Source organism: Indicator indicator, chromosome 16 (assembly GCF_027791375.1).
Source record: "Indicator indicator isolate 239-I01 chromosome 16, UM_Iind_1.1, whole genome shotgun sequence".
NCBI classification, from domain to species: Eukaryota; Metazoa; Chordata; class Aves; order Piciformes; family Indicatoridae; genus Indicator; species Indicator indicator.
Genome location: NC_072025.1, coordinates 4,803,094 through 4,830,905, shown reverse-complemented (window position 1 = coordinate 4,830,905; position 27,812 = coordinate 4,803,094). Strand labels below are relative to the sequence as shown.

General features: G+C 40.3%; 2 protein-coding genes across 2 annotated transcripts; one reads left to right on the top strand and one right to left on the bottom strand.

Annotated features, from left to right (window-relative positions):
- The first annotated feature begins 255 nt into the window (after positions 1 to 255).
- On the top strand, positions 256 to 6,415 carry DNAJA4 (DnaJ heat shock protein family (Hsp40) member A4). The gene is made up of 8 exons (XM_054387756.1): positions 256 to 314; positions 438 to 575; positions 2,205 to 2,385; positions 3,287 to 3,391; positions 4,102 to 4,329; positions 4,409 to 4,639; positions 5,168 to 5,268; positions 5,372 to 6,415. The coding sequence occupies exons 2-8, from the start codon at positions 444 to 446 to the stop codon at positions 5,588 to 5,590; spliced, it is 1,197 nt and encodes a 398-aa protein (XP_054243731.1). The 5' UTR covers positions 256 to 314; positions 438 to 443; the 3' UTR covers positions 5,591 to 6,415.
- Positions 6,416 to 6,878: 463 nt separating this feature from the next.
- Positions 6,879 to 13,690, bottom strand: SKIC8 (SKI8 subunit of superkiller complex). The gene is made up of 11 exons (XM_054387953.1): positions 13,654 to 13,690; positions 13,384 to 13,427; positions 13,264 to 13,291; positions 12,808 to 12,913; positions 11,857 to 12,029; positions 11,068 to 11,216; positions 10,640 to 10,733; positions 9,778 to 9,871; positions 9,043 to 9,135; positions 8,364 to 8,442; positions 6,879 to 7,102 (listed from the first exon to the last, which is right to left on the bottom strand). The coding sequence occupies exons 2-11, from the start codon at positions 13,393 to 13,395 to the stop codon at positions 7,013 to 7,015; spliced, it is 918 nt and encodes a 305-aa protein (XP_054243928.1). The 5' UTR covers positions 13,396 to 13,427; positions 13,654 to 13,690; the 3' UTR covers positions 6,879 to 7,012.
- Positions 13,691 to 27,812: the final 14,122 nt, after the last annotated feature.

Sequence of the window (27,812 nt, the reverse complement as noted above, 5' to 3'; positions counted from 1 at the left end):
AGGCCCGTGGGATCGACCTCCTCAGCTTGCCTCAGACCAGCCTGAGCCGAGCGGCGGCTTCTGACACCGCAGCTACGGCCCACGCATTCCTAAGATCTCCAGCACTGCCGGCTACAAGACGACTCCGCCCTCTGCACGTACTGGTGGTGATGTCATGCGTGGCACTTCTAGACCGTTCCAGGGCCGTGACGTAGGGCGGCGTCATTCCAGAAGATTCGGCCGGTGCCCGTATAAAATCCGCGGAAGAGGCGGGGCTATCGTGGTAGGCGAGCGGGCTGCAAGTATAGGACGGCTGGAGCGGGGCGGCTGCAGCGGTAAGCGCGGCCCGGTGGGCCATTGTGGGTCGCCAGGCGCGTGGCCTACTTTGGGGCGGGCGGCGGAGAGTAACGACAGGTAACGTGGCGTAACAGAGAGTAATGCGGAGAGTCTTTCCGTAGGACACTATGGTGAAGGAGACGGAGTACTACGATATTCTTCAGGTGAAGCCCAATGCCTCCTCCGAGGAGATCAAGCGTGCCTACCGCAAGCTAGCGCTGAAGTACCACCCCGACAAGAACCCCAGCGAGGGCGAACGGGTACGCAGGAGTGGGTATCGGGTCAGGGCGGGTGGGATAGCAGCAGCGCTTCCGGCTTTGAGATGTCCTGTGCGTCGGGCAGGCCTCCTTGCTAGGCTGGGGCTGAGCCCGAGCCGGGGCTCTGCCTGCCCCAGCTGGGCTCACGGCTGACACTGCTGGGCCTCAAGATGGGCGCCTCCGCTGGGAGAAACCGGGGGCTGGCGCGAGCACTTCCACGTCTTGTCTGTTGTGCGTAAAGGCAGAATTGTTTCTTGAAATAAGGTTTGCTTAGGAGGTAGGCATAATACTTTTCTTGCAGCATGGTGCGATTTAAAGGGAGGCTTCCGTTCTTCAGGATTCATAAAAGCTAAATGAAGCTGGCAGCTGGCCTCCTGGCCGAGCTGTGGCAGGAGTGGATGCCTTAGGCCCTCTTTCTGGGTGCAGTCCCTACCAGTGTCCTTAAAATTGCCAGTGGGAGCTCGTTCTCATAGAGACACTGGTTAAAACAGACGAAATGGAAAGGATATCTGATGTCCCAGTGGCCGTCGTGCAGTCAGTTGTTGCAAATGCTAGTGGTGGATCTAGTTGGTAGCAGTGTTTGTGCTGGGGTTGTACTGGCTGTATTTGTGTTCTTGAACACGATGAGTTTTTTTCTGAGAAAATACTAATGCAGATGTACAAGGTAACTATCCAAAGGAAACTGGGCTGCACGAGGGTGGAGTGTTTACAGCAAAAACATTTTACAGGCATTTTACATCAGTAGTGACCTGCTCAACTCCATCTTGCATAGGAGGAAAAAGGAGCACCGCAGCTGGAGGACTGTGGAAAACTTGAATGATAGGACTATTTATCTAAAAGCTGGTGTGGTAGTACTTTAACATAGAAACAGAATCTCAGTATTTGTGTATCTAGTTCCCTAATTTACAAAACTCAAGTAACCTTTTCTGCTTTTATTTTTGGTCTGTGTTTTTTCGTAAACCACTTCAGCTGGTCATAAGTGACTCGTACTTAAAGTGGAAGCAGTCATTTCAGTAATAGCAAATAGTTTTTTAAAAAAAACTGAATTTTTTATCTTAGTAATGGGGAACTCCTGATAGCTATTTAGAAAAATTCCTGATTTTTTTTTTTTTTGATTGCTTGGGTATTTTGATTTGTATCTGAGTCCTATTAGTGATGTGTAAGCAACACCAGTGTCTGGTCAGTTAAGTCTGTTTAGCTCTAACTGGATGTAGCGACAGGCATGAAGGATCTCTGTGTAGCTCTGGAATGACTAGCACTGCTGTGGTCATTGAGCATCTGGGGACCTCCAGGACTTGGGGAATACGATCATATCCCTTTCTAAGTGGATTTGTTAAAGGTGTATAATAAACTGCAACTACTACAGCCGTCGAAGTGTGGTTTGTGTATGTGTGGAAGTGGGATGAATTAAGTCCCATTGTAACATGGTGGGGGGAGGGGGGTGAGACAGGTAAAAGGGGTGGTGTTCTTGGACAAAAGTGTACTATTACCATTTGTTATACGTTTGTTTAGGGAGTTTTCTTTTAGATAAAGAAAACTGCTGTAGCAGCTCAATGGGAAGATGAAGTTGCATATGAGAGGGTTACTTTTCCTCTTGGGCATAGTTGTTCAGAGCTTCTTTTTTCTTTTTAGTTTAAACTCATATCCCAGGCATATGAAGTTCTGTCGGACCCAAAGAAAAGGGACCTCTATGACCAGGGTGGGGAGCAGGCTATTAAAGAAGGAGGCCTGAGTGGCGGCAGCTTCTCTTCACCCATGGACATCTTTGACATGTTCTTTGGTGGTGGAGGCCGAATGAATAGAGAGAGAAGAGGTACACAGTTCTAAACAAGTTCTAGAAACTCTAACCATGCACTTAAGCATACAACACCTGTGCTATGGTACTGCTGTTCTGCTAAGTGCCCATAGTGTGGATATTACATGTTGCAACAAGAGACTGATTTATTTCTAGTTACTCTAGCATTAAGATTCTAATGAAGTAGATAAAATGACTTATCCATAGCAATCTTTCTGATGAATTCTGTTTATTTTTTTTATTAAAGTGGGTGTGGGTAGTATGTAGGGGAGGGGGGAAACATTGGTAGGTTAGAGTACTTGAATGAGACCTGTTTTAAGTTACCTGTTTTTTATGGATCTGTGCCTCACTTGCTCCATATGCTTTGGGCAACTTGTTGTAAAGGACACTGCCAACTTAAGCTTCAGTAATGTTAAATCATATTAAAATATTTTGGAGAAATTATGTGAAACTGAGTACAGACTGCTGCCAAAAGTGCAGTATGATTTTGGCTTATTCCATGCCCAGTGTCTGCTGAAAGCAAGTAGTAACTTGCTGTACAATCTTTGGAATTAATGCTACAGTATGTCATGGATATTTATAGGCAAACATAACAGCAACTTCTAAATTGACTAGATCTGAAGCTCGTAGTGTCCTTGCATCTTGTCTCAAGTTTATACATTTAGGAGTAGAGGTAGGGTGGCTTTAATGATGCTTTGCTTAATTACAGCTAAACTTCATGTTCTGACATAAGTGGGTACAGCTCAGTGGAAGCTGATGGAACTGCACGTGCTTTTAAGGGGGGTGAGCAGTGTTCTAAGTTTGGAATAAACTTTACATTTCTTCAGTAAGACTGCATGTATGAATAAGTATTAGAAGCATTTAAACATTTATCCTCAAAACAGCTGAAATAGAATTAATTTTTCTCTTTTATTTAAAGGCAAAAATGTTGTGCACCAGTTAGGTGTATCTCTTGAAGACTTATATAATGGTGTTACAAGGAAACTGGCACTGCAGAAGAATGTTATTTGTGGAAAGTGTGAAGGTAAAAAAGCAAGTAGTGGTTTCAAACCCCTGTTACTCCAAGTTCTTGTTTGTAGAAGAATATTGGGGGGAGGGGCTGGAAGTAGTGTGGGATATTTTTATTTCTCTCATTTTTCCCCAAAATAGGTAGAGTACTTCTTATTTATTAAGGCTTTCTTAAATACGGTGGTATAAAGTTATTGTTCTAACGGCAGAATGAAACTCACTGTGAATTATAGTTAAAGATACACACAGGCATCTCAATCTGGAAATTGAATTTTTAAAAAGTTTAATGAAACAGCCATTTAATTGCTGTTGGTAGAAGTCTGGCTTGTATTATGCAACTCATTTTAAAGCTATTAAGTATCCACAATGACTGGCCATCTTTGAGGTGAATTTTGGTGAGTTCTTGTATCTTGGTGCTTTATGAAATACTTAGTGAGCAGATTCTTTCCCAAGTATTAATGGAATGTCTGGGTCTTGAAATTGGTATGCTGACAGTTGCTTGAAAACCAAGATGTGTTGGGAGGTGAGGCAGAGGCTAATGAAATAAGCTGTGCATAGAAAACTTGACTCTTTTGCATGTAGAAACTAAATGCCAGTTATGTTGGAATACTGTTCCTGAACTACTCTTGAGTTGTCACAAACACGCTCTTGAAGTCAATGAGTTACTCTACTATTGTAACTTCTTTTTTTTTGAGACTGAGATCAAATTTAACTTTTTTGTCAAAGGTTATGGTGGAAAGAGAGGGGCTGTAGAGAAGTGCCCAGTATGTAAAGGAAGAGGAATGCAAGTTATAGTCCAGCAGATTGGACCTGGCATGGTACAACAAATCCAAACTGTGTGTCCAGAATGCAAAGGCCAAGGTGAAAGAATAAATCCGAAGGACAGGTGTGACAACTGCAATGGCTGTAAGGTTGTAAGAGAGAAAAAGATCATAGAAGTTAATGTTGATAAAGGTAAGAACTATGTATTTGTTCTATGTCCTTAATGGTAGTCTATAGTTCTGCAGAGAATACATTTGTTTCTTTTTTCCAGGTATGAAAGATGGGCAGAAGATTGTATTTCATGGAGAAGGTGACCAGGAGCCTGATCTGGAGCCCGGTGATGTTATAATTGTGCTTGATCAAAAGGATCACAGTGTCTTTCAGAGGCGAGGGCATGACTTAATCACAAAAATGAGAATTCAACTCTCAGAGGCTTTATGTGGTTTCAGAAAGACCATTGAAACTCTGGATAACAGAGTTCTTGTCATATCATCCAGGCCAGGTAGGTTTTCAGAATTCTGATGCTACATTGTGCCCAGGCGGAGTTTTTTAGAGGGGCTGGTTTGTGGTTTGTTTTTGTTTGTGGTTTTCTTTTTTTTTAACCTGTTGATGAAACAGATTCAAACTACATTTGCAGTCATTTAATTCAGTTATGTTTTTGATGTTAACACCTTACAAGGAATGACACATGCAGAATCACAGCTAAAGCTCTAGAATGCCTCTTAGTAAAACTTCAGCCTCAGTCAGCAGGTAGTCAGGAAAATACTGAAGGGGTCTGAAACTTCAGCTCTGCTAGGTTGTCTGTTAATGTAGCCTGAAGGCTCTAAGAGAAGCTGATTCTCTTACAGTAGAACAAACAGCGTGAATGGTTTTAACTCCTGCCTGGCTTGGGTTTAGTAATGCAGTCTTTCCTGTGAAGTACTTACTCTCCCTCCAGTGCTGTGGAAACACTGCTTGTGTGTAACCTGCCTTTTCATGGCTGTGAAAGGTCTGCCATTACAAGCTTACTTACAGCTCTTGCACCCTGTAGGTGAAGTAATAAAACATGGTGACCTGAAGTGTATCTACAATGAAGGGATGCCTATCTATAGATCTCCAACAGAAAAAGGCAGCTTAATTATACAATTTTTGGTAAGTTAACTGCTTTTCTATAGCAAATATAATCATCTTGGCACTGGATTAACTTCATAAAAAAAAAAACCACCCATGAATAATTTAAAAAAAAAAATTGTAGGTCCAGTTTCCAGAGAACTTCTGGCTCCCAAAGGAAAAACTGAGTCTGCTGGAGGCTCTGCTTCCTCCACGAGAAGATGTTATGATTACAGATGAGATGGATCAGGTAGACCTCGAAGACTTTGATCCAAATGAGCAAACCTATCGTAACAGTGCAGGAGAAGCATATGAAGAAGATGAGGAGGGTCCAAGAACAGGAGTACAATGTCAGACATCTTAAAGTAAGGTGGAATGGATGGCATCTAAAATGTAAATTTTCACAATGAAAACTGCATGGCTGTAATAGCCACTGCTTGTGGATTTTGTGTTCAGCAAATTGAGTTGCTGCGCTGTCAGTATCACCTTTTTGTAACTAATTTATATTGTGTTCTTGTAGTCTGTCTCTATAAAGCAAATGTCACACAGCTGAGAACCAACTGAGTTGATAGACATTTTCCTTTGCTGTGAAGGTTCTCGATTTACTTCACATATGCTATTTATATTAGACTTTGGCAATATTGATAGAGGCTAAGTGGAGTGTCTTATGTAAATACTTTCATACTGGAAAATTAATTTCATAGAATAAACCATAGCAGAAATAACTTCTAATAAATAGAACTCTTCATTTTATCATGCTTTTCTTGTACTTTTTTAGCCACTCCACAGCCCCTTCTTACTTTTTCTTCTAAGCTGAGCCTCATATCACCCAGTCCAGATTGTTATCCATATTCAACTTTGTGTTAGTATTGCAGCTATCTCCATTTTTTTGTATCTCAGAAGCATTTCTCCATGTCCCACTTTTTTGCATAGTGGCACTTTTCCCTGTGTTCTGCTGTGCTAGAGTAACATTCTTGAAGCTGCTCTGCTCTGTAACTTGGAGTTATAAAGTACCCTACTCCAGTGTGCACTCCACATACTTCTACTTTACATACAGGCAAATAACTTGCAAATAAAATTTTGATCTTTCAGAAGCTCCAGCTCTGTATTTTAGTGTTTCCCCTTAAAGGGTTTATACTTACTCCTAGGTCTTCTGTACTTGAGGCTTAACTGTGATGAATAAACCAGAAGCACCTACACTTGGGTATATTGCTCCTCTTTTATAAGATACTCCAGGAGAGTGATCATGTTAAAGCTTTTTTTCTTTCACCTGTTTGTAGCAAAGTGTGTATGAAATCGGGGTTGGAAGCAATTCACACCCTTTGGCCAAATTAAACCATGATGAAGGAGCTCCATCTCATCATACAATTGCTGGAACAGGTGTTAAACTGTAGTGACCCTATAGCTTCTACGAGGACAGCATCAAGATGAGTGCTGGCTCTTACTAACCCCACCTACAACACACTGCCCCAGTCACTTTTCCTTTTGCTAAAATAAGCTGCTGTGAGGTGTGGTCAACGCTTTCCAGCTCCAATCTATTTATGTATAAAGGCAGGGAAGACAAACTGAGCAATTACTTCATCCATGACTACGTATTGCCAAAAATACTTTTTTCCAAGGATGAGACAAGTTGCTTGGAGTTGTACCTTTTATTTTAAAAAAAGTAAAGCTTTCTTTCATGCTGAACAAAATCAGGATTACGTACAAACATACCTGCTTTTATCATACTAAAAAAATTACATAGGACAGTCGTGTTCCTAAGAACTGCCCCAAGAATTAACCACGTTTAAACAGGACAGTCATAAATATGAATTTCTTGGTCATCTCCAACAGATACAATTTTGGACCCATTTCCATTGTATTTCACTCCCCAAACCTGCAAAGAGGAAAGGTACAAGGTTAGTAACAGGAGACTCAAGAAACGTCTTCATAGCAGTCATTTATTGACCACAATGAGCAGAAGAGAGGCTTATTTAAGATCACCTTATTAGAGCTGGTCCAATTACAGCTTCTGCTTTAACAGAGATTAGGCTGATGAACCTGAGGACACTGCCACCTAGTAGCCTAACCAGTTTTTGCATTCCACTCCTGACAATAGATTACATAATCTAAAGAGTGTTGAAAAGTACTGGCTCCAGTTTTCATCAATCCTAACATTTTCACTCTTGCCCTTTCTTGTTTTCCTTTCTGAAGAGCAAGTGGGGACGTAACTTTTCATACATCATGGCAGACTGAAGAAGGATCCAGTTTATCCTTGGACTGATTAAGTCTTTTACTTACCAGTGCAAAATTTAGAAAAATTCAGGTCAGTTCACTGACTTAGGACAGTTAAACTCTTAAGTGACTTCTATCTCCCACCATCAAGGTAACAGATTGAAGGCTACCCAGCATATTAACAGCATTGCAGAAAGGGTGCATTGACAATGGCATGTTTTGGAGAACCTCATAAACTATTTTGCATAAATACTGAAAACCCAGCCTTCACTGCTTTCCACGAACTCCACAGATCACTGCAGACAACAGCTAAAACACTGGAAAACTCAGTCCGCTTGGTACTTTCATGCTAAAACCCCCAAAACTGTAGATAACTGAAAAGGTTACCAGCAAAATAGAATGATGGAAGAAAGAGCCCAAATCTGAAACCATTTCCTTCATTAAATCTTCCTCTATGATCAATTAAAAATAGAATTGTTCTATTTAACACTTAAAATTTGGCAAAAGAGTAGCTTAGTAGATACCCAAATTACTCATTCCTCACAGTGTTTGCCATCACTGAGTAAAAATAAAAGGGTATTACAGATATTGGAGAAGGAAAGAATCCCAAGAATGAAGGAAGCCATCACATGCCACGGAAGTGATGAAAACAAGTAAGACCATAGCCAAAGTCTGGTAAGAATCCTTTTGGCCCATCAGGACTCCCATTGTTTGGACCTGAAAAATGTAATTACTTGGAGAGGATCAACCTACAAACCTGGAGTCCTAATACTGAACTAAGTACTAAGTAATTGAACAAATGGGAGGACTTCATTACAGCAAGCTGCTGTCCAAGCACCAAGTTGAAGCACAAATGCACACAACTACACAACTAAAGTTCTCCTGTGAACACGGGGACCTAAGTAAAGCAAGAGCAGACGTACCTGATCATGGTGGTCATAGAAAGTATGAACACAGGTTCTTGTTCCAGCTTCCCAAACTTTTACACTTTTATCAGATGAACTGAAAGAAAAATAGTATTGAGCAGTGCTTAAATTAATAGATTAACTATTGAGCAAAGTGTAACACATCTCATACACTAGGCATAAGAAACCCTCTGTCACGCATCAAATAGAGGGATGAGGTAGCAAAGGACTGCTATGTACTTACTTCCATGTTCCAGTTACCTTTAAAATACGTTTACTCTTCCAGTGTATGCAACATGAAGATACCCATTTTAGCCAGAAAATTCTTGGAAGCAAATGCCTTGGCTAAAGAAACCCCTCTTACAGACATTGTCTGAGCTGTTTTAAGAGTTAACACTAACCAGACTAATGTACTACTACATTAGGTTCTTTCTTATTCAACAGCAATTTTTTAGCTATTTAGAATCAAATTGCCCTTCTCTTAGGTTTAGATATCCACTGGATTCGGATGACTTACGCTATAAAACATTTTTAACTACAACTGGTATTGCATCACAGATTGGCTCTGGAGTCTTTCATTACAATGTATGCTATTTCATTACAAATCCCATTGCAATCTCTACACGATCCATCTCCCTTTATAAATACAGATATTTTTTTTTTCACTAAGCATAAACAAATAAAAAATCCTCCATACCTGGAGACAAAATGGGTATCATCAGGACAAAAGGCTACATTTAATACCCAGGATCCATGGCCGCTTAATGTGCCAGCCAAGTTTGCATGTTGCCTGTGGAAAGAACAAATGGTTTGTGAAAAGCAACAGCAATATACTCTTAGCTCGTGATGCCAGGAGTGGTTCAATGCAAGGTCACGGAAGGTGACATGGCATTTGTTCATCCAAGCTGAATGGGTGTTACAACAGATTCTGTTTCTCGATTTCAAATGGTTAACATAAAAAGTCACTAAGTGTCCACATTGGTGAACAAAACAGTTTCACTGTGAACAAGGCAAAGTGATGCAAGGTTTGGGGGAAATCAAGATCACTCAAGCAATGCCTTTTCTTCCCCAGGGTCTTCCAGGTTTTTGCACAACACAACAGAAATAGGTCGTAATTTCTTGTGTACAGAACAGATGATCAAGATGGGTAAACACAGACAAGACAGATACAAAAAGCAATCAGCCTGTTGCCTACAGGGCAAACAAGATGAAAGTAATTTTAGTTTGAAGTTAGGGCTGTCATCTGCCTATGCACTTTTTCAAAACCATCAAAGTGGTAGTATTTTATTGTTTAAGATTATTTATTATATAAAGAAATCACCAAAAGCTGAAGGGAATTATAGAGAGCATAGGGTTTGATTTTTTTTTTTCTAGAATCAGCGTCTCTGAATAGTTTTTTGCTGTTAGCATGTCTTGGAAAAGAACAACTTACACATCGTAGATTTTGATGTAGCCATCATCTGAAGCAGTTACAAGTAACTGAGAATCTGGTGAGAATGTCAGTGAACGAATAGGCATCGCATGACCTGAAATTCAAAGTTACAGGTGGCTTAAAATGCAGCTATTCCTCCTCCTAATGGTAGTATTTAAGAATGCTGCACCGGAACGGCATTCCCTGCTACAAGAAAGTAATGTCTGAAGATGCTCTCTATGTCTCTGCAGGCTCCTTTGCTCAACATAAAATGGAAACTGACAGTAATTCTCAACTTTGAATGTTAAAGCATGTCCACTGCAACACAAAAGTATCTTATTTTTTCAGCTATGGATCTTTGTTAGAAATTATGACGTGTTTTCTAATAGGATTTCATATTAAGTGGTTGAGTTTTTTAATTAGCTATACAACTGGACAGATACTGCATGAATACTAAAACCTCATTTATCCATTAGAAAAATGTATGTCTTCTGCAATACAAATTGCTCGGTTATTTTTAAAAACAGGATTAAATTGCTAGAAGAATGGTAACACAGCAAAAAGAAAAATCATATGCATGGCAACACTTAGTCTAGTTTTATTCCCTTGTACTGCACTGCAACACAAAGAGCAACAGCAATTTAAGAATCTAGTAAAGAATTATTGACTATATCTTTTCAGATGGGCACATACAATGCAAGCCTGAGTTTACAATTTGCCTCTAATATTTTAAGTTACAGCACACTAATTTCTGTCTAATGGACAGAGGCATCAACTCATTTATGCCATGGCTGTTGTACCTTATTCTGACTTGCATTATATCCTTTGGTTCTGTTGAGAAAGGAAGCCAGCACTTGGGTGTTAAAATTACACAAACCATTACCTTCTAGAGTATGCAAAAGCTTTCCAGTTGCAATATCAAAAATATTGATAATGCCATCTATTGCTCCACTGGCTAAGTATTTTCCATCTGGACTCTGCAATAAACCACAGAAAGGATGTGTTTAACATCTGTATCCATTTAGCCTATGTACCTCCCTAGCATGCTCTTAGTGACTTTTCACAATTGCAATCTACTCAAGATAGCTGCCCTCCAAAAAGCCTGAAGATTCAGCAGATGTACTATATGCGTATAAGCAAGAGCAAAGAGTATTTTCCAGATATGCAGTTTCTATCTGGAACTATCAAAATACAGCTGTCATGCAGTATTAATGCAGAGAGAAACTCATGGACGGAAGCAAAAGTATCTGATTTACAACACGTTACAGCAATAGCAGTTTCACACACAAAATTATCAACTGTGCTTCTTACATAGGCAATGCTAAGGATGAACTTTCCCCTGGTGTCTAGAGAATATTCTTTCTTTCCGGTTTCAACACCAAAAATATTTACTTTTCCCACATGACTTCCTGTTGCAAGGTACTGGGAATCAGGTGAAAAAGCCACAGACCAAGCATCAACTGTATTAAAAAGAAAAACATCAGTTAGCTGAATACCGTTTCCAGTTCTTACTCACTAGCATCCAGTTCTGTATGCATCTGTTTAGACTCTTAATCTCCTACCTACTCTTAACACTAAACTCTATTACATCTTCTTAAGAAGAGTGCCCAAGTTCATGAAAGTTAATTTCCTTCTGTGTAATTAACAGAGCACAGCTTGAGCCATTACTTTCTGTTTAGTGAAAGATTACAAGATCTGGAGATTATCAGACCCTCCTGCAACAATAAATGTAGACTTGAAGATTGTGGTTGAGTCTAGTCTTACTTTTCTCCTGGTACCGAAAAATACTAAACCAGTAGAAGAAAGGAACACAAGTTTAGCAAAGTACAGATGCAGAGAAATACAGATATACAAAAGTAAGAAACCAAAATTCCTTGCAATTAAATTTAAACCCCGTATCTAAATTTATGTGGGAAGGCATAAGTAGTGTGAAAAAAAACAATGCAAAATTGTCTGACACTGTGTTGAGTTCATAAAATCACCAAGACTTTTGCAAACAAATATTTTAAGACCCCTAGTCATCTCATATACCCTAATTATACAGTATAGAATTTACTGTCTGGACTAAGTACACTTCTTACACAGAGACTGCCATCTTACCAGGACCAGCATCTATTGACTTGATTTGTTTGCCAGTTTCTAAATCCCAAAGACGAATATGGGCATCTAGTGAGCTGGATGCTGCAATGGAGCCTGTGTGGCTGATATCCACAGATACCACACCCAGCTGGTGACCCTCCAAAGTCCACTGTAGATCCAATTTTTCATCATTCCTTTTTTTCAAGGGAAAAAGAAGCCTAGTTATGAATAGTTGGGGATATTTAGCCCATCTTCAACCTCAAGACAAAACAAATCCCTTTTTTTTTTTCAACAGAAGAGAAATTCAACTTCACCCATGAAATGTGCAGATAGCTAACCACAAACTGCTTGCTGCAAAGCAGATATTTCACCTTGTTTGTAAGCAGTCTCACCAACATGTCCATTAGACATCACTACACAGCAGACTGCCAATCTGTCAGCGTAGCACGAAACGCAACAACCACAACAGAGCATCGCTAATTTAAAGCACACACTCAGTACTGTTTTGGCTAAGAGACAGAAAAATTTCTTTACAAAAGTACACTTCAGTGTCACCTGTATGATGATTATGAGGATTTTTTCAATTAAAACAAAATGTCATTTCCTCTTTTATTCCATTACCATTATTCCTTTCACAGTACAAATGCTCACAATGCTTTGTCTCATTAAAAGCTGCATTCCTAATTCTTCAGTTCAGAATACACCAGGCTGTAGTATTTTCTGACAGATGACATGCAAAATAGTGACGTGCATTTCTTTGAAAATTAAAGCACTGGAACACTACTGGTCCCAGAGAAAGCATGCACCAATGAAGACAAGCTTGCTCAAAAGAACTGTTCTGTGAGCCAGGTTACCCCCTACCTGATGCATCTTCTAACATCTCTGAAGATTTTGGAAATTCAAGACTACTGTTGTTTCCATACTGACTATTTCCAACGCTTTAAACTGGCTAATATGGAGCACTTCACTTACCACTTCCAGACTTTCACTAGATCATCCAAAGAACCAGAGATCACTGTTTCAGAACCATCTTTTTTATTTTTTCCCCAGGCAACTGACCAAATGGCATCATCGTGAGCTGAAAGAGAATATTAGCATAGAAATTATAAACTAAATGGTTTCTTTTGATGAAGGGCAACCACCAATTTTGGTAATGCTAAAATTGCTAATTGCAATGCTGGCAATAGACCCTTTGCTCTTCAAGTCTTATCAGTGTTCTGAGAGCTTTGTTACTGTTTTAATTCTTTCAAAACACATCATGCCCTTTGTTCACTAGGGTCACTGCTGAAGAAACAGCATAGCCATTTCTGAGTTATTCAGGTTTATACTTAATACAAACATAATCAAAGTCATCTCACAAGTAAATCTACCACTATCAATTTTGCATAATCCAAGAAGCCCAGCATTATTTAATATGTATTTTCTTACCTTGCTCTTGCTTGAAGAGAATACCGTACTAGAAAGAAAAAATAATTACCATTACGCATGAGTAGTCCAAAAAGAGAACAAGCTACCCATTAGTTCAATGAACGCTGTGTTTTTATTTACCTGTGTGGTCATGTCTTTACGGAAGCAATCTTAACAGGAACACTCTGGAAGGAGAAAACCCATTAGGCTCAGCACTAGGGCTCTGCCTCAGAAACAGCGCTCTGGAAGGAACAGAGGAAGGCCTGAAGGAAAACCGCCTGTCACCCTCCGGTCGCACGGAGAGACATGCCCGGCACCCCCTCCGCGGCTTCCCCTCAGCCCGCCCCCGTCTTCGCCCTCCCGCGCGGTGCGGCATCATGTCTCGCCGTGTGGTGCCGTGCCGTGCCGTACCGAATCAAACAATCCGTGCTGGACACAAAACTTTCAGCCGCCCACCACCATTCCTCCGCCGCCTCCACGGTCGCCGTCGCAGTGTGATGACGTCTCCTACCATCGAGACGTCCCGAACGCCTCTCCTCTAAGCCCTTCTCTTCTCCACCACAGAGTACTCCGCGCTCTCTACTGCCGCTCTGTGCCCAAGGCGGCTTCCTCTACCCTCACAGGCCTACCGTCCGCGCGCGCCCCGCCCGCCGGCGGGAATGGTTCGCTTCGCGGCCCGCCTGCGCCCTGGGGACCGCGGCGACGCCGTCAGTGCCCTCCAGCCTTCACACACCGCTCCCAGCAGTCCCTCTGGTTGCTGCGGTTACTCAGGCATCGCGTGTCTCGCTCGGGCCATCCGACAGTCCCGTCCCACGGCTTGGCGCGCAGCCCAGCTCCCTGACGCCTTGTTCAGGGGACGTCGGTGAGGCCGTAGGACTGAGGTTGTGGGCTCCGTGTTCGGCCGCTGGTTGCCAGCTGTACCCCTTCCCAGACCTTCATCTCCTCACGCTTACATAGACAGCGAGCCCCTTGTGCGAGGGTCCAGTCCCTGTAGTTGTAGCTGTACGGCAGCAATCAGCATCTTTTGTGTGCGATGCAAATAACAGAGACCCTTTAGTGTTGTGATGGCACTAATGTGAACGGGAGGAAAAATGAGGGACCGTGGAGTGCATTCCAGTCCTCCGTCTCAGCACTGCCGGAAGTTGCTGACTGGAAATTGCCGCTGGCTGCCTTTGGTCCAAGATGTGGAGGAGAAATGCCAACCCGTCAGGGAAATCGAGCACAGCATTGGCTTGCTTACCCTGTACTGCTGAGTAATTTTGTGAACAGCCGGCTCCGGGGCTCCAGGAGCTGCAGTAAAAGTTGAGGAGTACTGCCCTTTTTCTAACCACGCCACAGAAGACTTCTTTAATTTCACTGGAGTGAGAAGAAATTTGCCTACTAATCATCTCAGGCAAAGTCGGGGGGGAAAAAAAAAAAAAAGATATGACTTTTTTGGAAGCTGAGTTATTTCAAGTCGATGCCTCCTCCTTGAGTTAAAAGCATGAAAAATGTCATAATTCAAGTTTCGGAGAACAAATCAGATTCCCTGAGGCTTAAATGAAAGACAAAGGATCAGTGGCCTTTCACAGCTTTTAATCAGTCTGTATGCGTACGCAAAGCTCTTTGAGATCAAGAGTGCTTGTCTGAGGAAGCAAAGTAACAACCAAAACAGGCATTCTAAATGTGTCTTAACACAGTTCTGCAGTCAAGAATGAAAATCTGGGTAAAACTCTTACATATAATTACAGAATTCTCAGTTCTCTGATTATTTAGATTGAGCTTTGAGAGGATTTTGAGGCACACTGCTTTAATGTATTGAACTTCAGAAATGCTAATTTTCTGGTTAGAAATGATACAATGGTAAGCATTTCCCAAAAGTAAGAGAAAATATTCTATTTTTTAGCAGTATTCTCCTAAGAATTCTTCCATTTAAATTTGTACTTGTGATATTTTCACCTTATGATCAAACGATCAGGATTTGGTTCTGGAGTTTTCTGTAGAATACTGCAGTACTGTAATACAATCTTTGTCATGGAAAGTGTTTCTAATCCCAGCAGAGTTTTCACACCATGCGAAGTTGTACTTGGTAGTATTTACTCAGTACATGGAACACCTTAGACCTTCAAGGGAAAAGATTGTTATTGTTCTTCTGTGAGTGCAGAATGAGATTGTGGGTTATTTTCTACATCACTTAGACACAAATCTGTATTTGTTAGACTGAAAGCTGATTAGGTGCTGCTTTGGTGCATTGAGGGGATAATCTGAAGCAAAGTGTGCCACATGTGCCTTCTCAGAATAATGACTGAGATCAGGTTTCTATATCTAGGTCTATTGTTCTGGAGTGCTAGCACACTTTGCATCTACATGGATATTTTAACCCTAATCAGAAGAATACTTTATGAGTGTTTAAATGCCAGTTTTTAAACAAAAGGAAAAAGGGATGTATTTAAAACTGTCACTATCACCCTGATAGTATGCTAACACGTAGAAATTAATTAGGTCAGAACTTTGAGATATTATATAAACATAACAAAAGGCACTTCCCAGCTCAAAATTCAATTGCCGAGAACAAACTGAGAGAAAACACTTCATTTCAAAAATAATAGGCTGAGTGCTACTGTGGCCATACTGCCATGACAATTTAGATCAGCATTCACAGTTCAACATTGCCCAGTCTTACAGAGAAGACAAATGCCAGGTGAGCCTTGTTTTATTAATGTCTTGAAGACATATGAACCCCCATAAACCAGTAAGGTTAGATCATTAACTGGAGCTTCCGCTCTGCAGGTATGTGGACACTACTGCATTTGAATGTTGTCAGACATGTTAACTCCTCTTCCCCCTCCACACTAAACAATTTACTAGTGGATTGGAGGGAAATGCTAATGGTATTTGAAGTTACGTGTAGTGTGTGCCAAAGAAGGTGAGTGTGTATTCTTGTGGCTGTCAAGGATGGGTTCAATGGTGGATCACTTTCAGGACTGATCCATCAATTTTGGGTTTGATTTTCTGTCTTAGGGTTCAGTGTAGGATCAGTCACAGAAACCTGCAGGTGCTGCAAAAACAAAGGGTGACTTGGAGCCTGCCTGCAGATTTATACCATCTGCCCATTGTGGGGCAGCAGCACCAAAATAATCTCCATCTTTTCCCAGTAGCAACAGGGTTGGCAATCACAGTGAAACGTTAGTCATTCCATGTCCTCCTGTGTCTGCAGACTCTGAACAGTTATGGCAGGAGCCAAGTATCCTCTGCTCATGTTTCCTGATGTGCCTCTAGGAAACCACCAAGGGACTGTGTTCCAGGAGTGAACTAGAATGACATTTGCACTATTTGCTCATTTGTTTCAGGTATCTGTCCCCTCCATCAAGTTCCAGGGAGACAGTTACACACAATACATAAACCTTTGTCTTGAGAGGGAGTGTGCAAGCATGTATAACATGCCCACCAGCATCGTCATGCATTAGCATCAGGGTCACTGAGGCAAACGCAGGAGCTGCAGAAAATCAGTTTCTGAAGTTCCACTTTTTTCCAGTTGCATACATGCAGATTTGATAAAGTTTCAGCTTTTGTTTGTTTTCCTCTGCTCTCTTATTTATTTTATATATATTCATATATATATATTTCCCCTCACCCCTTTTCATGCAACTTTTTTCCCTTTTCATGCAACTCCATATGCTTTTTCACTGATACGTTTGTCTTGGATGGTCCCAAACAGCTAAACAGGGATGTAGAGTCAAGTATAAACTTTTCTGGAGTTGACAGAGGTTCAAATCAAAGCTTTGCTTTAAACCAATCTCTTGTCTTATTTTTGATACCATCCATTGTAAAGACATTGCATGTTCCAGGTTGATGACACCACACCCAGCCATCAGACTTTATGGGATGTAGAGTTGGAACTACATTCGCATCTTTAGTCTAAGTGCTGGCCAACACAGGGAAATGACATAAGGGCAAAAGTTCTTCTTTAAGAATTGAAACCAAGTCCAAATATTAATGACATTCTCACCCTGTGAGCTAAGGAAGGATCATTATCCCATTTCACAGATGGGTGCAATCTGAAGCAAGGTGACAAATGTAGTGATAGATCGAGGAATGTAACACTTTTCTTAACCTCTTGGTATGTGCTCTTAATGTGTACCTATACGTTGACATTGCTTTACACTCATGTTTAAATGTTAAATTGCTTCTCTAACAGGAAAGCAAGCTTTTCAATGTGTTCAGTCAACAGGCAGTGAAAAGTTCTTGGGACAGTTAATTAAATCAATTCTAGAAGCTAGAATCCCTACTCCATGGAAGCAACTTCATCCCCACTGTCACCTGCAGAGAAGGCAGAATGGTCACATGTAATTACAGACCCTTTAACCTCCTGCTCATGGCACTTTTAGGTCAAAGGAAACCTTTCAGAGCTCAATTATTTTGAAAGGAATAGTAATAGAAACAAAAAGTCCCAAAAAAGCATTGTTTGTGGGAGATTTTCTAACAATTGGTCTGTTCTTGATGATAACTGAAGCCAGACATGGTTCTCACCCTATCTTCTCTTTTTCCTTATGGAAAGACTTCAGTTCTTCCTTCGTTTATTTGCTGTATTTAATCAGAATCATTATAGTCTATTCTTGATTTTGTTCTCTCTTGCAGCTTCATGTTTTTTTAGGGGGTGAGAGGTGGATTGCAGAGTTTGTAAGACCTGAACATGAGCCTGAAATGTTGAATGACTATAAAATACAGGCATGATAAAAGAAACATCTGGTGCTCGTTTGTCAGGATTGAAATAAGGCTCTTTAAAACATCATGCATATGGTTGGACTTGCTTTTAGAGAGCACAAAGTTTCAACTCATACATCAAACCCAGCAGTAAAACTTTTCTCTCCAGTATGATGAATCTCACATGATTTACCAGAATGAATATATGGCCCTTGCTATTGTGGCTTCAGATATACATGACAGCTAGGAAGGGCCTGGTCTATGACCTTATGTACCAAAACTGAAGTACTTGAGCTCTAGGAAAGCGTTTTTTGGCTGTCAGGTAGTAGCTGTCTGTTTAGTTGTAAGCAAGTAGATAATGATCATGTAATCTAAGCCACTATTTTAAGCCTGATTATGTACTTTTTACTTTGGTATCCATACCTGATACTACAGAAGAAAATGCTGTAACACACACGTTGGTGGGCTTTTCTACACTAGGCATCACCCAAGTGATGTTTGGTTCTGAAGCGTGAGTGAATGTTTGCACTCATTACCTGTGTAAAGCAAGATACTTTCATAAAGCAGCAGTATAAAGATACAGGGTATCCAATGCATTTTTTTAACCCAGAATACAAATTCGTCTACTTGCATCTGCGTCATGTGAAGCTATGATGGTGTGGCAAGGAATAAAGTGTCTCTTTTTTCTGATCCAGGCAGATAAGTGTTCGAATAGGTTGCTAAACTGGGAGTTAAAGAGAAGGGAAGGAGTTTCCTCCATCTGCTGTGGACATTCTCTGCCTGACCAAGCTCCTCACAGTTCACCAATGATGTAGTGAATGGTTCCAGTCTCTGGATATGTTATTTGCTGCATTGTAAAATGTTGCTAATTTTATGCTTCTTAGGGATGCTGCTGATACTAGATTTTAGCCAATTTTGAGGGGGAGCGGTGAGCCGGAAACTGACCTGGCAAGGGTCTTTTTGATATGAAAATATTCTACAGGATCAAATGCAGAGGGCACAACTCTGGCTTTTGAGAATAATTTGTGAGAAAACTCAGAAGGAAACCCCTTCATTGGTAGTAGATGCAAAGGAAGTTTGTAATAATTAGCTCAAATGCCCTCAGAAACCTCTGGCTGTGTTTAGTAAGTGTTCGTTCCTATCTATTTTTGTGTCACCATCTCAAATATATTTACATAAATAGGCAGTTAGATCTTCAATCCCTGGTATCCATTTGCATGGGCTGCTGGCAGGCAGACTGTATGGATGCACTTGGCTCAACCAGCCAATTACTTCGCCACTTATCTTCATGTCACTGCCCAACTTTGTTATTGCAGCCTTCAATGCCACTTCTGTCTTCATCAACACTGTCTCATTCATGCTGTTTGCTTTGATGACTTTGCTGGGCAACCTCTTTCGTGTTCTTGTCTCCTTGTGAAGAGAGGCTTATTCTTCTCCATTTTGCCTGTCTGGCTCGCAAGCCCTTGTGAATCGAATTGATGGTGTTAACGTTACACAGAGGAGCTATGCTGGAGGATAAAGGCCAGTGCTCCGCATGCTCCAGGTCCCACGGAAGTCACCGAGAGGAGGACTAAGCATGGCATGTTGTGAAACGTTACATTTGGCTTCCTCCGGCTGAGATGATAGAATCAAACCTTGTGAAGTTTGTTAAATCCTTGTGTCCGTTGCTGGCTGTGAAAGCCTGTGCTGCAGTGGTGACTCAACAAACCATTTCTGCACAGCAAGAGCATGTGTTCATGTCTGATGGACTTTACTAGGTCCTGAGTACATGTTCAAGTGTCTGCTGAATTGTTTCCATAAATACCTCATAGAACAGGCTGGACACTTTTTCCTGCTATTGTGAGTTCCCAGCATTAAGTACTTCATTCACATTTGACACTGCCCCGCTGATGGGTGTTTCATATAATGGAAACATTCCTGGCTTCTAATGAGATGATTGTTTGACTGTTTTCGTCTGCCTGTGTTTAGTGATGTGTTACTGACATGAGCACATAATAGATTTACTTTGTGAGGTCATCATCAGCCAGAGCTCGAACTTTTTGAGATACAGAACAAAAGGAAAAAAAGAGAAAATAAGAGGGAATAAGAGAAAATAAGAGGATTTCAGTGAATTTCAGATGTATTGCTGTGACTAGAGATTGTTCCCAAGAGCACAAAACACTGAATTGGAATTTGGACACTGGGATCCCAAGTCACAGGGCTAAAGTTTCATGGTGGGACCTGAGTCTTCAGCAGCTATAATATTCTTTTCTCAGTCTTGATGATTTGGATTGCTCTATCTAGAATAATTTTACTGTAGCCATTCTGACTGACCACAGACTCATTTGTTCTCGTGTCATTACCACTCTAAGCATGAGCTCCTTGTCCGCACTCTCAGGCCCATTCATAGCTACAAACTCTGTTTCTTTATTCTCTCTCATTCAGTGTAATAGGTTCCGCATAGTAACAATAGGCAGGAGCCTGCCTGTCTTTTTCACATGCCACAGTATATTACTTCTGGAGTAGCCTCTGTTTTCAATGGGCATACTTGAGAGATTGCATGCAAGCCATTTTGAGTAGGGGTAGGAAAATCTGCTCTGAATTATTATTGTATAATAAATAATCTCCAGATGAAATAGTTGGATCAGTTTCAAAATCTGTATCCTTTGAGATTGTGAAGTAACAAGAATGGATGTATCATCACGTTAACATGCATTACAAATGAAGTAAATAGATGCCAGTGCATGAGTGACCTGACTGCTGTAACTTCCATCAGCTCATGGATACCCGGAGTAAGAAAACTGTGAACTATTGGCATCATGAGCACTATAACTGTGGACCATTAGTCCAGAGACTGATATAGCTACATTTAAAATTGCATCACAGAACCAGTAAGCTGATTTCTTAATCTTTGATCTCATTGTGCTCAGGGCTACCTTCTTTGCAGCTACTAGTAGTCATTCTTGATGATGATGAAACTGTTTAAAAATTAGAGTTAATGGAGACTTAATTAAGTATCGTTAAATACACTAGAGGCTGCAGCCACAGAATCATGCAATCATTGAGAGATGTTTGTTTTTAACAGTTTCACTGAACAAAACAGCTCCTTTCAAGTCCAAGATGTAGATTTTCCTAAAATAGCAGTTGAAATTCATTACCGTGGTGAAGAACAGTACAACTCTGGTTTGTTTATTCGGACACTGGGAAAAGGTCTGTTTCTGTCTGTATTGCTCTTTATCAGAAAGTTAGCACTAGCTATTTTGGGTCAGATAACTAAAAGCTTGGAGATTAGTGAATTTTATTTTTGGAGTGGTGTAGGGTCAAAAACAATGGTTTATGTAGACTCCTAGATGTAAAAAACACATCTGAAACTCTGAAAGTGACACAAATAAGTAATTAGCTGCTTTTCCTTATCTTGTCTGTTTCAGTATAAATTCCATTTCCAATTGCAATAAGAGTTCATTCACTGAAGACTTCCTTCTGAAGTTGGTAGGAAAATATTCTTTGGGTATGAATGTGACATGCATTTCATGAAAGTGACAGCAAATTGCTTGATTTTCACAATGCTCCAGATAAAACACTGCCTTTTTAGAAAAGCTTTCTTAACAGTAAATCAGTCTCATAGATAAATTATCATTATTCTAACCATAGGATTGCACCACTCTGTATTAAGGAAAGATGGTGAGGAGGTGCTGCATACAAAAGAGTGTATATGTGAAAAACATTAGTCTGAGGGTTTGGCAGGTGATGTTCATAGATAACAGTACAGTGACATCTGTTCTAGTAGGAGTTAATCTTTGCAGAACTGGTTCCAGTGACAGAGAACTAATGATTTCCTCAAGCAGCAGACCCTATTAGCATCCGCACTGGAAGTTTGTGTGTCTGACACATTGCCCCTGCAATGTTCTTTATGCCACAGGGGTTCCTCTAGAAGCATACAAGTAGACTCTCCTTTATTTTCTATTCTTGCCTGACCCAGAGGCTTATTCTGTCAAAGTGCTTTCCTGTGAGGATGGAAATATAAAAAGGATTTTAAAAAATGTATTTCCATTTTTTTTCCCTTAATAAATTCCAATTCTGCCATCTCACTTCAAAGTGTAAGGTTGCTTTCATGCAGTTTCTGTCAATATGCACCCTGGTGAGATACAGCTGGCAGAAAACCAAATCAATTTAAAGCAGTGAATTTAAAACTGAAGTAGGTGCTGCAGAGTCCTCCTGCAGGTCTGTGGCTTTGCTACCACTCTGTTTCTTTTGTTTCTTTCTTTGTGCTTGTTTGGTTGGTTGGTTTTTACATGCTTATTCTATACTGTTTCCCTGTTAAAGGTATAGAAGGATTTTGGAATAACTAAATGCCATGACCTTGATACTCAGGGATGGTCTAGTTAAGATTCACTGAGTTTCCCTCCCATCTCCAAACTGAAACTAACCCTGTAAGGCAGAGCTGGCTTGGAAGAGAATTTGAAGAAAACACCAGAATTTACTGAACCCTACATTTCACAGAGTAAAGACATTGGAAAGGTTATCAGAAAAATGTTTTTTCTTCAATTCTTTACATTTACAGGAATTTGTAGGGAATCACAGACATACACATTTTTTTTTCTAAATCTTATCAATATTATGTAAACATATATTCAGGTAGGTAGTATTAAAACATCAGATTCCTGCAGTACCATTCTTTTAAGTTGTGAGTTAAGGGCAGTGATTTTTCTTAATATTCTTCTGATAAAATTCCAAATACCAATTAGTTGGTTTTGTCCCACAAGTGAAACAATTAGCCTAGGGGAGATGCCAAGATCTTAAAAACTGTTCCAATGTGTTGGCTCTTACGCCTGATGGCTTTGTAAAGAAAATATTTCTAATACTCCTGTTATCTTTCCACACATACACAGTGCTATCCTAATATTCTCATCTGCTAAAACACTACTTGGTGTCTGGAGATCACAAAGAGGCAGTCAAGCAGAGCTACTCCAGAACAAGCTGTGATATCATGAGTAAATGACCTCTTCTTTTCGATTGCTGTCAGTGCCCAAGGCCAGCAAATGAAGAGTTTTAATCTATTCTGAAAAGAGAGCGTTGATGTGCCACTGTTGGGTTGTGAGAAGCAGCATATAGCACTTAATTAGTACTATATGAGCTCTAGCTGGCCTTACATACTACGTACACTGCACTTCTGTATATATTTAGAATTTGGGACACCATAGTGCAGCTCTCTTTTTGCGTCTTACCAGTGGGTTTATTGGGAAGAGCTATGGCTGTGCCAAACCCCCTCAAATGATAGGAAGCATACCTCTGGTACTTTGACTGAAGTCCCACATAGGTGGTGAGCTGTCAGTCTTTTCAGTGTGTCAGTACTCCTGTTTTGCTTTTCTTTGCCAGTGTGAGTCTGTTTCATATTTAGCATGATGGCCTACCTGCTTTTCTTGTTGGATATAATTAACGTCATAGCATCCACAGGAAGGAATGACATTTGAGAGGTGGCTGCACACACTGGTTCCTTCAGTAGGAAGTGACAGGTCAAATACTTCACCTATTTTTTTTGCCTAGCCTCCTCCAAGGTTGGGAACTCCATCTGAAGTGTGTGCAGGTGAACTGGCTGTGTGACTCATTTCATACATGTTCAATAATGGCTTAAGCCAGTAATACATTATACACATTTGTGGGATTTCTTCCTACCCAGAGTGACTGGTGATGGGACACACTATATAGTCCATGTTATGCCACTCACTGCTAGTGAGTATGGTACAACTAAGCCTTTAGGACTGTCAGATGAAACAGAATTTGAAACTTCTAGCCAGCAGCAATCTTCTCTGTCACAGTCATTAGCCTGTTGTGAAAGTATATTCTGGTTAATGACAGCTACAGGCTGTGTTTCTCTTAAGCAAGAAGAAAATCAGAATGAAGAGAATGAAGGTCCGATTTAACAGTACAAAGTCGGGAGGAGTTTATATGCTGTTTACCTTAAAAGATGTGGTGGACCTTGGGTTTTGTGTCTATAATTGTTCTAGTGAGTAAATGTTTCCTTTTTAAGTCTGTGATACTTAGCCCATTTTCCAAAGGCAAATACTGTTTCTGGAACTAGGCTATGGATATCTCAAAGTCATAAACAACAAAGTGGTAGGGTTTTTTGCAGAGAGTTTTGCTGGTGTCACTTGAGAAAATTAGCAAACACTCACAAGACTAACAGTGGAGAAAGGGAGTTGTAGCTAGTGTCATGGTCTGTCCTCAGGCACCTTGCCAGGAGAGCACCGTTTGCTTGTGGCTGAAACCAAGTGCAGAATCCTGTCCAGTCCTTAGTTCCTTCCATTGATCAATGCCCCTACACTTTTCAGATACAGATCCCATATCTGGCACCTGGAAGCAGAGGTATTTGTATCCCATAGGCTGACTGCCATACCTGTGCTACACCTATGCCACAGTCTACTGAAATCCATAGTGTGTCAAGTCCTTAATAGACAGTGAGCTGAGATTCCTGGATCACAACAAGCTTCTGAATACAGTTTAATTGCCTTGGTACTTACTAATCTTTCTGTCTTGTTTTAGATCATAGATAGTTCTCCCAGTAATCTTGCTTCTGGTAGTGGAACATCTCTGTGTTCAGAAAAGCATCCTCCATTACTGAACTCTCCCTCTCTTTCTCTGATATATGGGTTCCATTTCTCTTCAGAATTTCTGCTTAGGCTTGTAGCCTTCATTTTAGCACAGATTCAACAACTGGGTCCCAGATATACACAATTATTTTTTTCTGTGCCAAGAAAATATCATTCACAGTTATTTATGAATTAAAAAATGCAGACAGAATTACATCTATAGCATCTGGCATAATGGGGACTTTTATCTCAGGAGGGCCTTTTTAATGTACTATTAAAAAACCGTTGCATAGCTGAAAGAGATCTGTGTTGTCTGTGTTCATAAGCCCTTTCATGATCAAGGTCTGGCTGTTTGCATAAGACTATTGGATTTTTCTTTTGGGTGTGGACTCAGTGTTGCTTTTAAAGTGTTCATGTAATGACATTTCTGCGTTTATAAACTATCTGCCCAGACACAAACACTCTAAATGATAGAACAAACAATGCCATTTTAAAATTTTCTCTTATAAAGAGAGAATTTCTTGTATGGGTGGGAAAGCCATAGCCGTCTGACACTCTGGTGGCAGAAATTGAGTTCAGATGGGAAGAGTGCTCTTTATTCAGTGACCCACAGTAATTACTGGTAAAAAGGAACTGTTTAGCTTCTTTCCCTAAAATGTGTGGTTTGGGATTGCTGTTTAGGTTTCTGAAAGGGAAAGATATTGGTGCTCTTTGCAAAATGAACCAACATCACATAAAATAAAAATTTAAATATCACTGCAGCTTCACTGTGGCCCCTTTTTATGTCACCTCTCTTCTGAAAAGTAGAGCGACTACATCAGCACAGTCCAGTTTAAAGAAATTCCTCTTTAATAGTATACCCATATAATAAACATTCTATTGTTTGTATGTCAGTAAATAGCCTCCTGAAATTCAGTTGTAGTATTTCACATAGCTTTACTTTGAGAGTTGATATCTTGAAATTATTTGACATTATATCCTGTCCTTCTCCCATGTTTTTCCTGTTAACATTATTGATGGAAGATGTCCATAGGAAACTGCTCAAGGCTGAATGCATCTGGGATACAGATGGAAGAGCTACGTGTGGGTGCAGTGACATGAAGCATGCTCTGCACTAGGTGGTGCTGATGGGAGAAACTACAGCCTCGCTACCACAGTAAATTTACTGCTATTATCTTTAAACGGAGAGTTCAAAGATATTTTGAGACTACAGAATGGATTTCTTAGATCCTTGGATTTTGAATGGGCCCTTTTGAGAAAAAGGCTCTTGATAAAAATGACATAAATTCTGTAGAAAATTACTTACTTGTAGTAATGAGTTGCATGAATATAAAAATAAGTCTGCTGTTCCTAAGGGACTGAAGCCCCCAGCAGTATGCCTCAGTAGCTTGAGCAAAATTTCTGCTTTTCCAGAGTATATTATACAGAGATTCCTCAATCTGTACAACCATTCAGAATATCAGACTTTTTATGTCTTGCCTAAAGAAAAGGGAAAGAATTTTAAAAAATAGGTACTTCTCTCATAAGCACTTTTTAAAGTCATGTGGATCCTAAACTATAAATTTAGAAGCTTAAATACAGCATCCTCTGTTGAGAATTTTCTCCATACTTTCCACATTTGATTGCTATTCATCTAAGTGCATAGTGAGGCACATAAATAAAAATATTGTACTTCATAGAGGTGCTAAGTACCCTGTCCTTGATCTACTGACCTCAGTGGGAGTTCAAGCTATTATTAATTCTGAAGACTGAGGTTCTTTTCTTTAGAAACCTTATCAAATAGTTTGCTACAAAGTTAGACATCCAAGTTTGAAAATTGTGGCCACAATCACTTAGATCCCTAGAGATGATCCCTCTGATCCTGATTGACAAGGAATTGGCTTGAGTTATCTTGATGATTTCCAGGTAATGTTTAGACAAAGAATGTCTGCATTATTCTTTTCAGCCTGAAATTTACAGATCTAGTATTAGGGAGGAAGCCTGGAAAACAATGACCTCCTTGTCAGAGACTCTGGTTTCAGTTGGGAATGGTCACTGGGCCTGTTTGGTTAATAAGCCCCAGAAACCTTCTGAATTAGAAAGAGCAAAGGATGTTAGTTTAGAAGGTCATAGGGTTAAGAGTGGAAGGAGCAGTTGCACTCAAGGTCATTTTCTGAGCAAAGTTTAGAAGGACCAAATAAAGATAGGAAGAGGACTGACAGGAGTCAGGACACCTAGACTTCATCTTCTGTTGGTATAAATTGTCATATTTTCACTGGAATTAATAGAAATGTAGTTGTTTGTATTGTTAAGGACTAACTCCAAACCCTTAGACAACCTAGTGCTTTGAAATCTACTGATGAAAAACCTTTCAAAACATTTTCAATTTTAAATTGAATTAATGGGTGAGATTCTTATTTCCTGGTTCTAATTTATGTGGAATGCTAAATACTCTGTTTTGCTAGGAAAGGGAAAATTAATTTCCTTCATCTTCTTTTTGTCTGCCAGATGTAGTGGAAAGCTTTTGAATTTAGTATATACACAAAGGTCAGGGCACCAGAGTAAAACCTAGGATTGTGTCAATGACATGGCCTCTATAGCTTCAGGACATGGCCCTGTTGGGGGTTCAGTTCAAACCTAAATGACGATATATCCCTTTGAATTCACTCATTCTTCTTCTGGACATTTGGGAAAGATAACATGGTCCTCTGTCCCTGGAGATGAAGATCCTGTAAGTATTCAATGACCATGCATCAGCTTGGTCCATCTGCCTCAGTAAGTCAATCTTAATAGACCTATGTTGTCTTCAGAGAAGAGCTGACACAGTTTGATTACTGTTATATTGACAGATCCAGCTTCATTAGTGCCTTTTGTTCAAGCAAATGAGAACTGCACAGTTCCTGGAAGCCTCTATGAAAATCATTGATTTCTAGTGTCATAACTGCTTCATGAAAAAAGAAACAACTTTTCTGCGTTAGTGATTATGGGGAGCGTTTCTAATTCCACAACCAAACTTCAGCAGTGTCCCAGACTGATGGAACAAATCAAGGCTGTGCATCATGCATAGCACCACTATCTCTTCTCTAGCATTGTTTAGTTATTTGCTGTGACCACGTAGGGAAACTGCCAGGCATAGCTCAGTGGAACTGTTGGTTTTAAGAGATGCTTTATCAACATCTCTGCTCCTTGCCTGCTCAAGTGCACATTTGGAGACATCAATTAAATACACCATATGAGGTATTTATTTAAAAGTCTCTGCTAGGGAAACAATAACTTCATTCCTGACTCTTGGTCTATGAAATAAACTCTATGAAAGCTTCTTTGGCTGGAGATGATTTTATT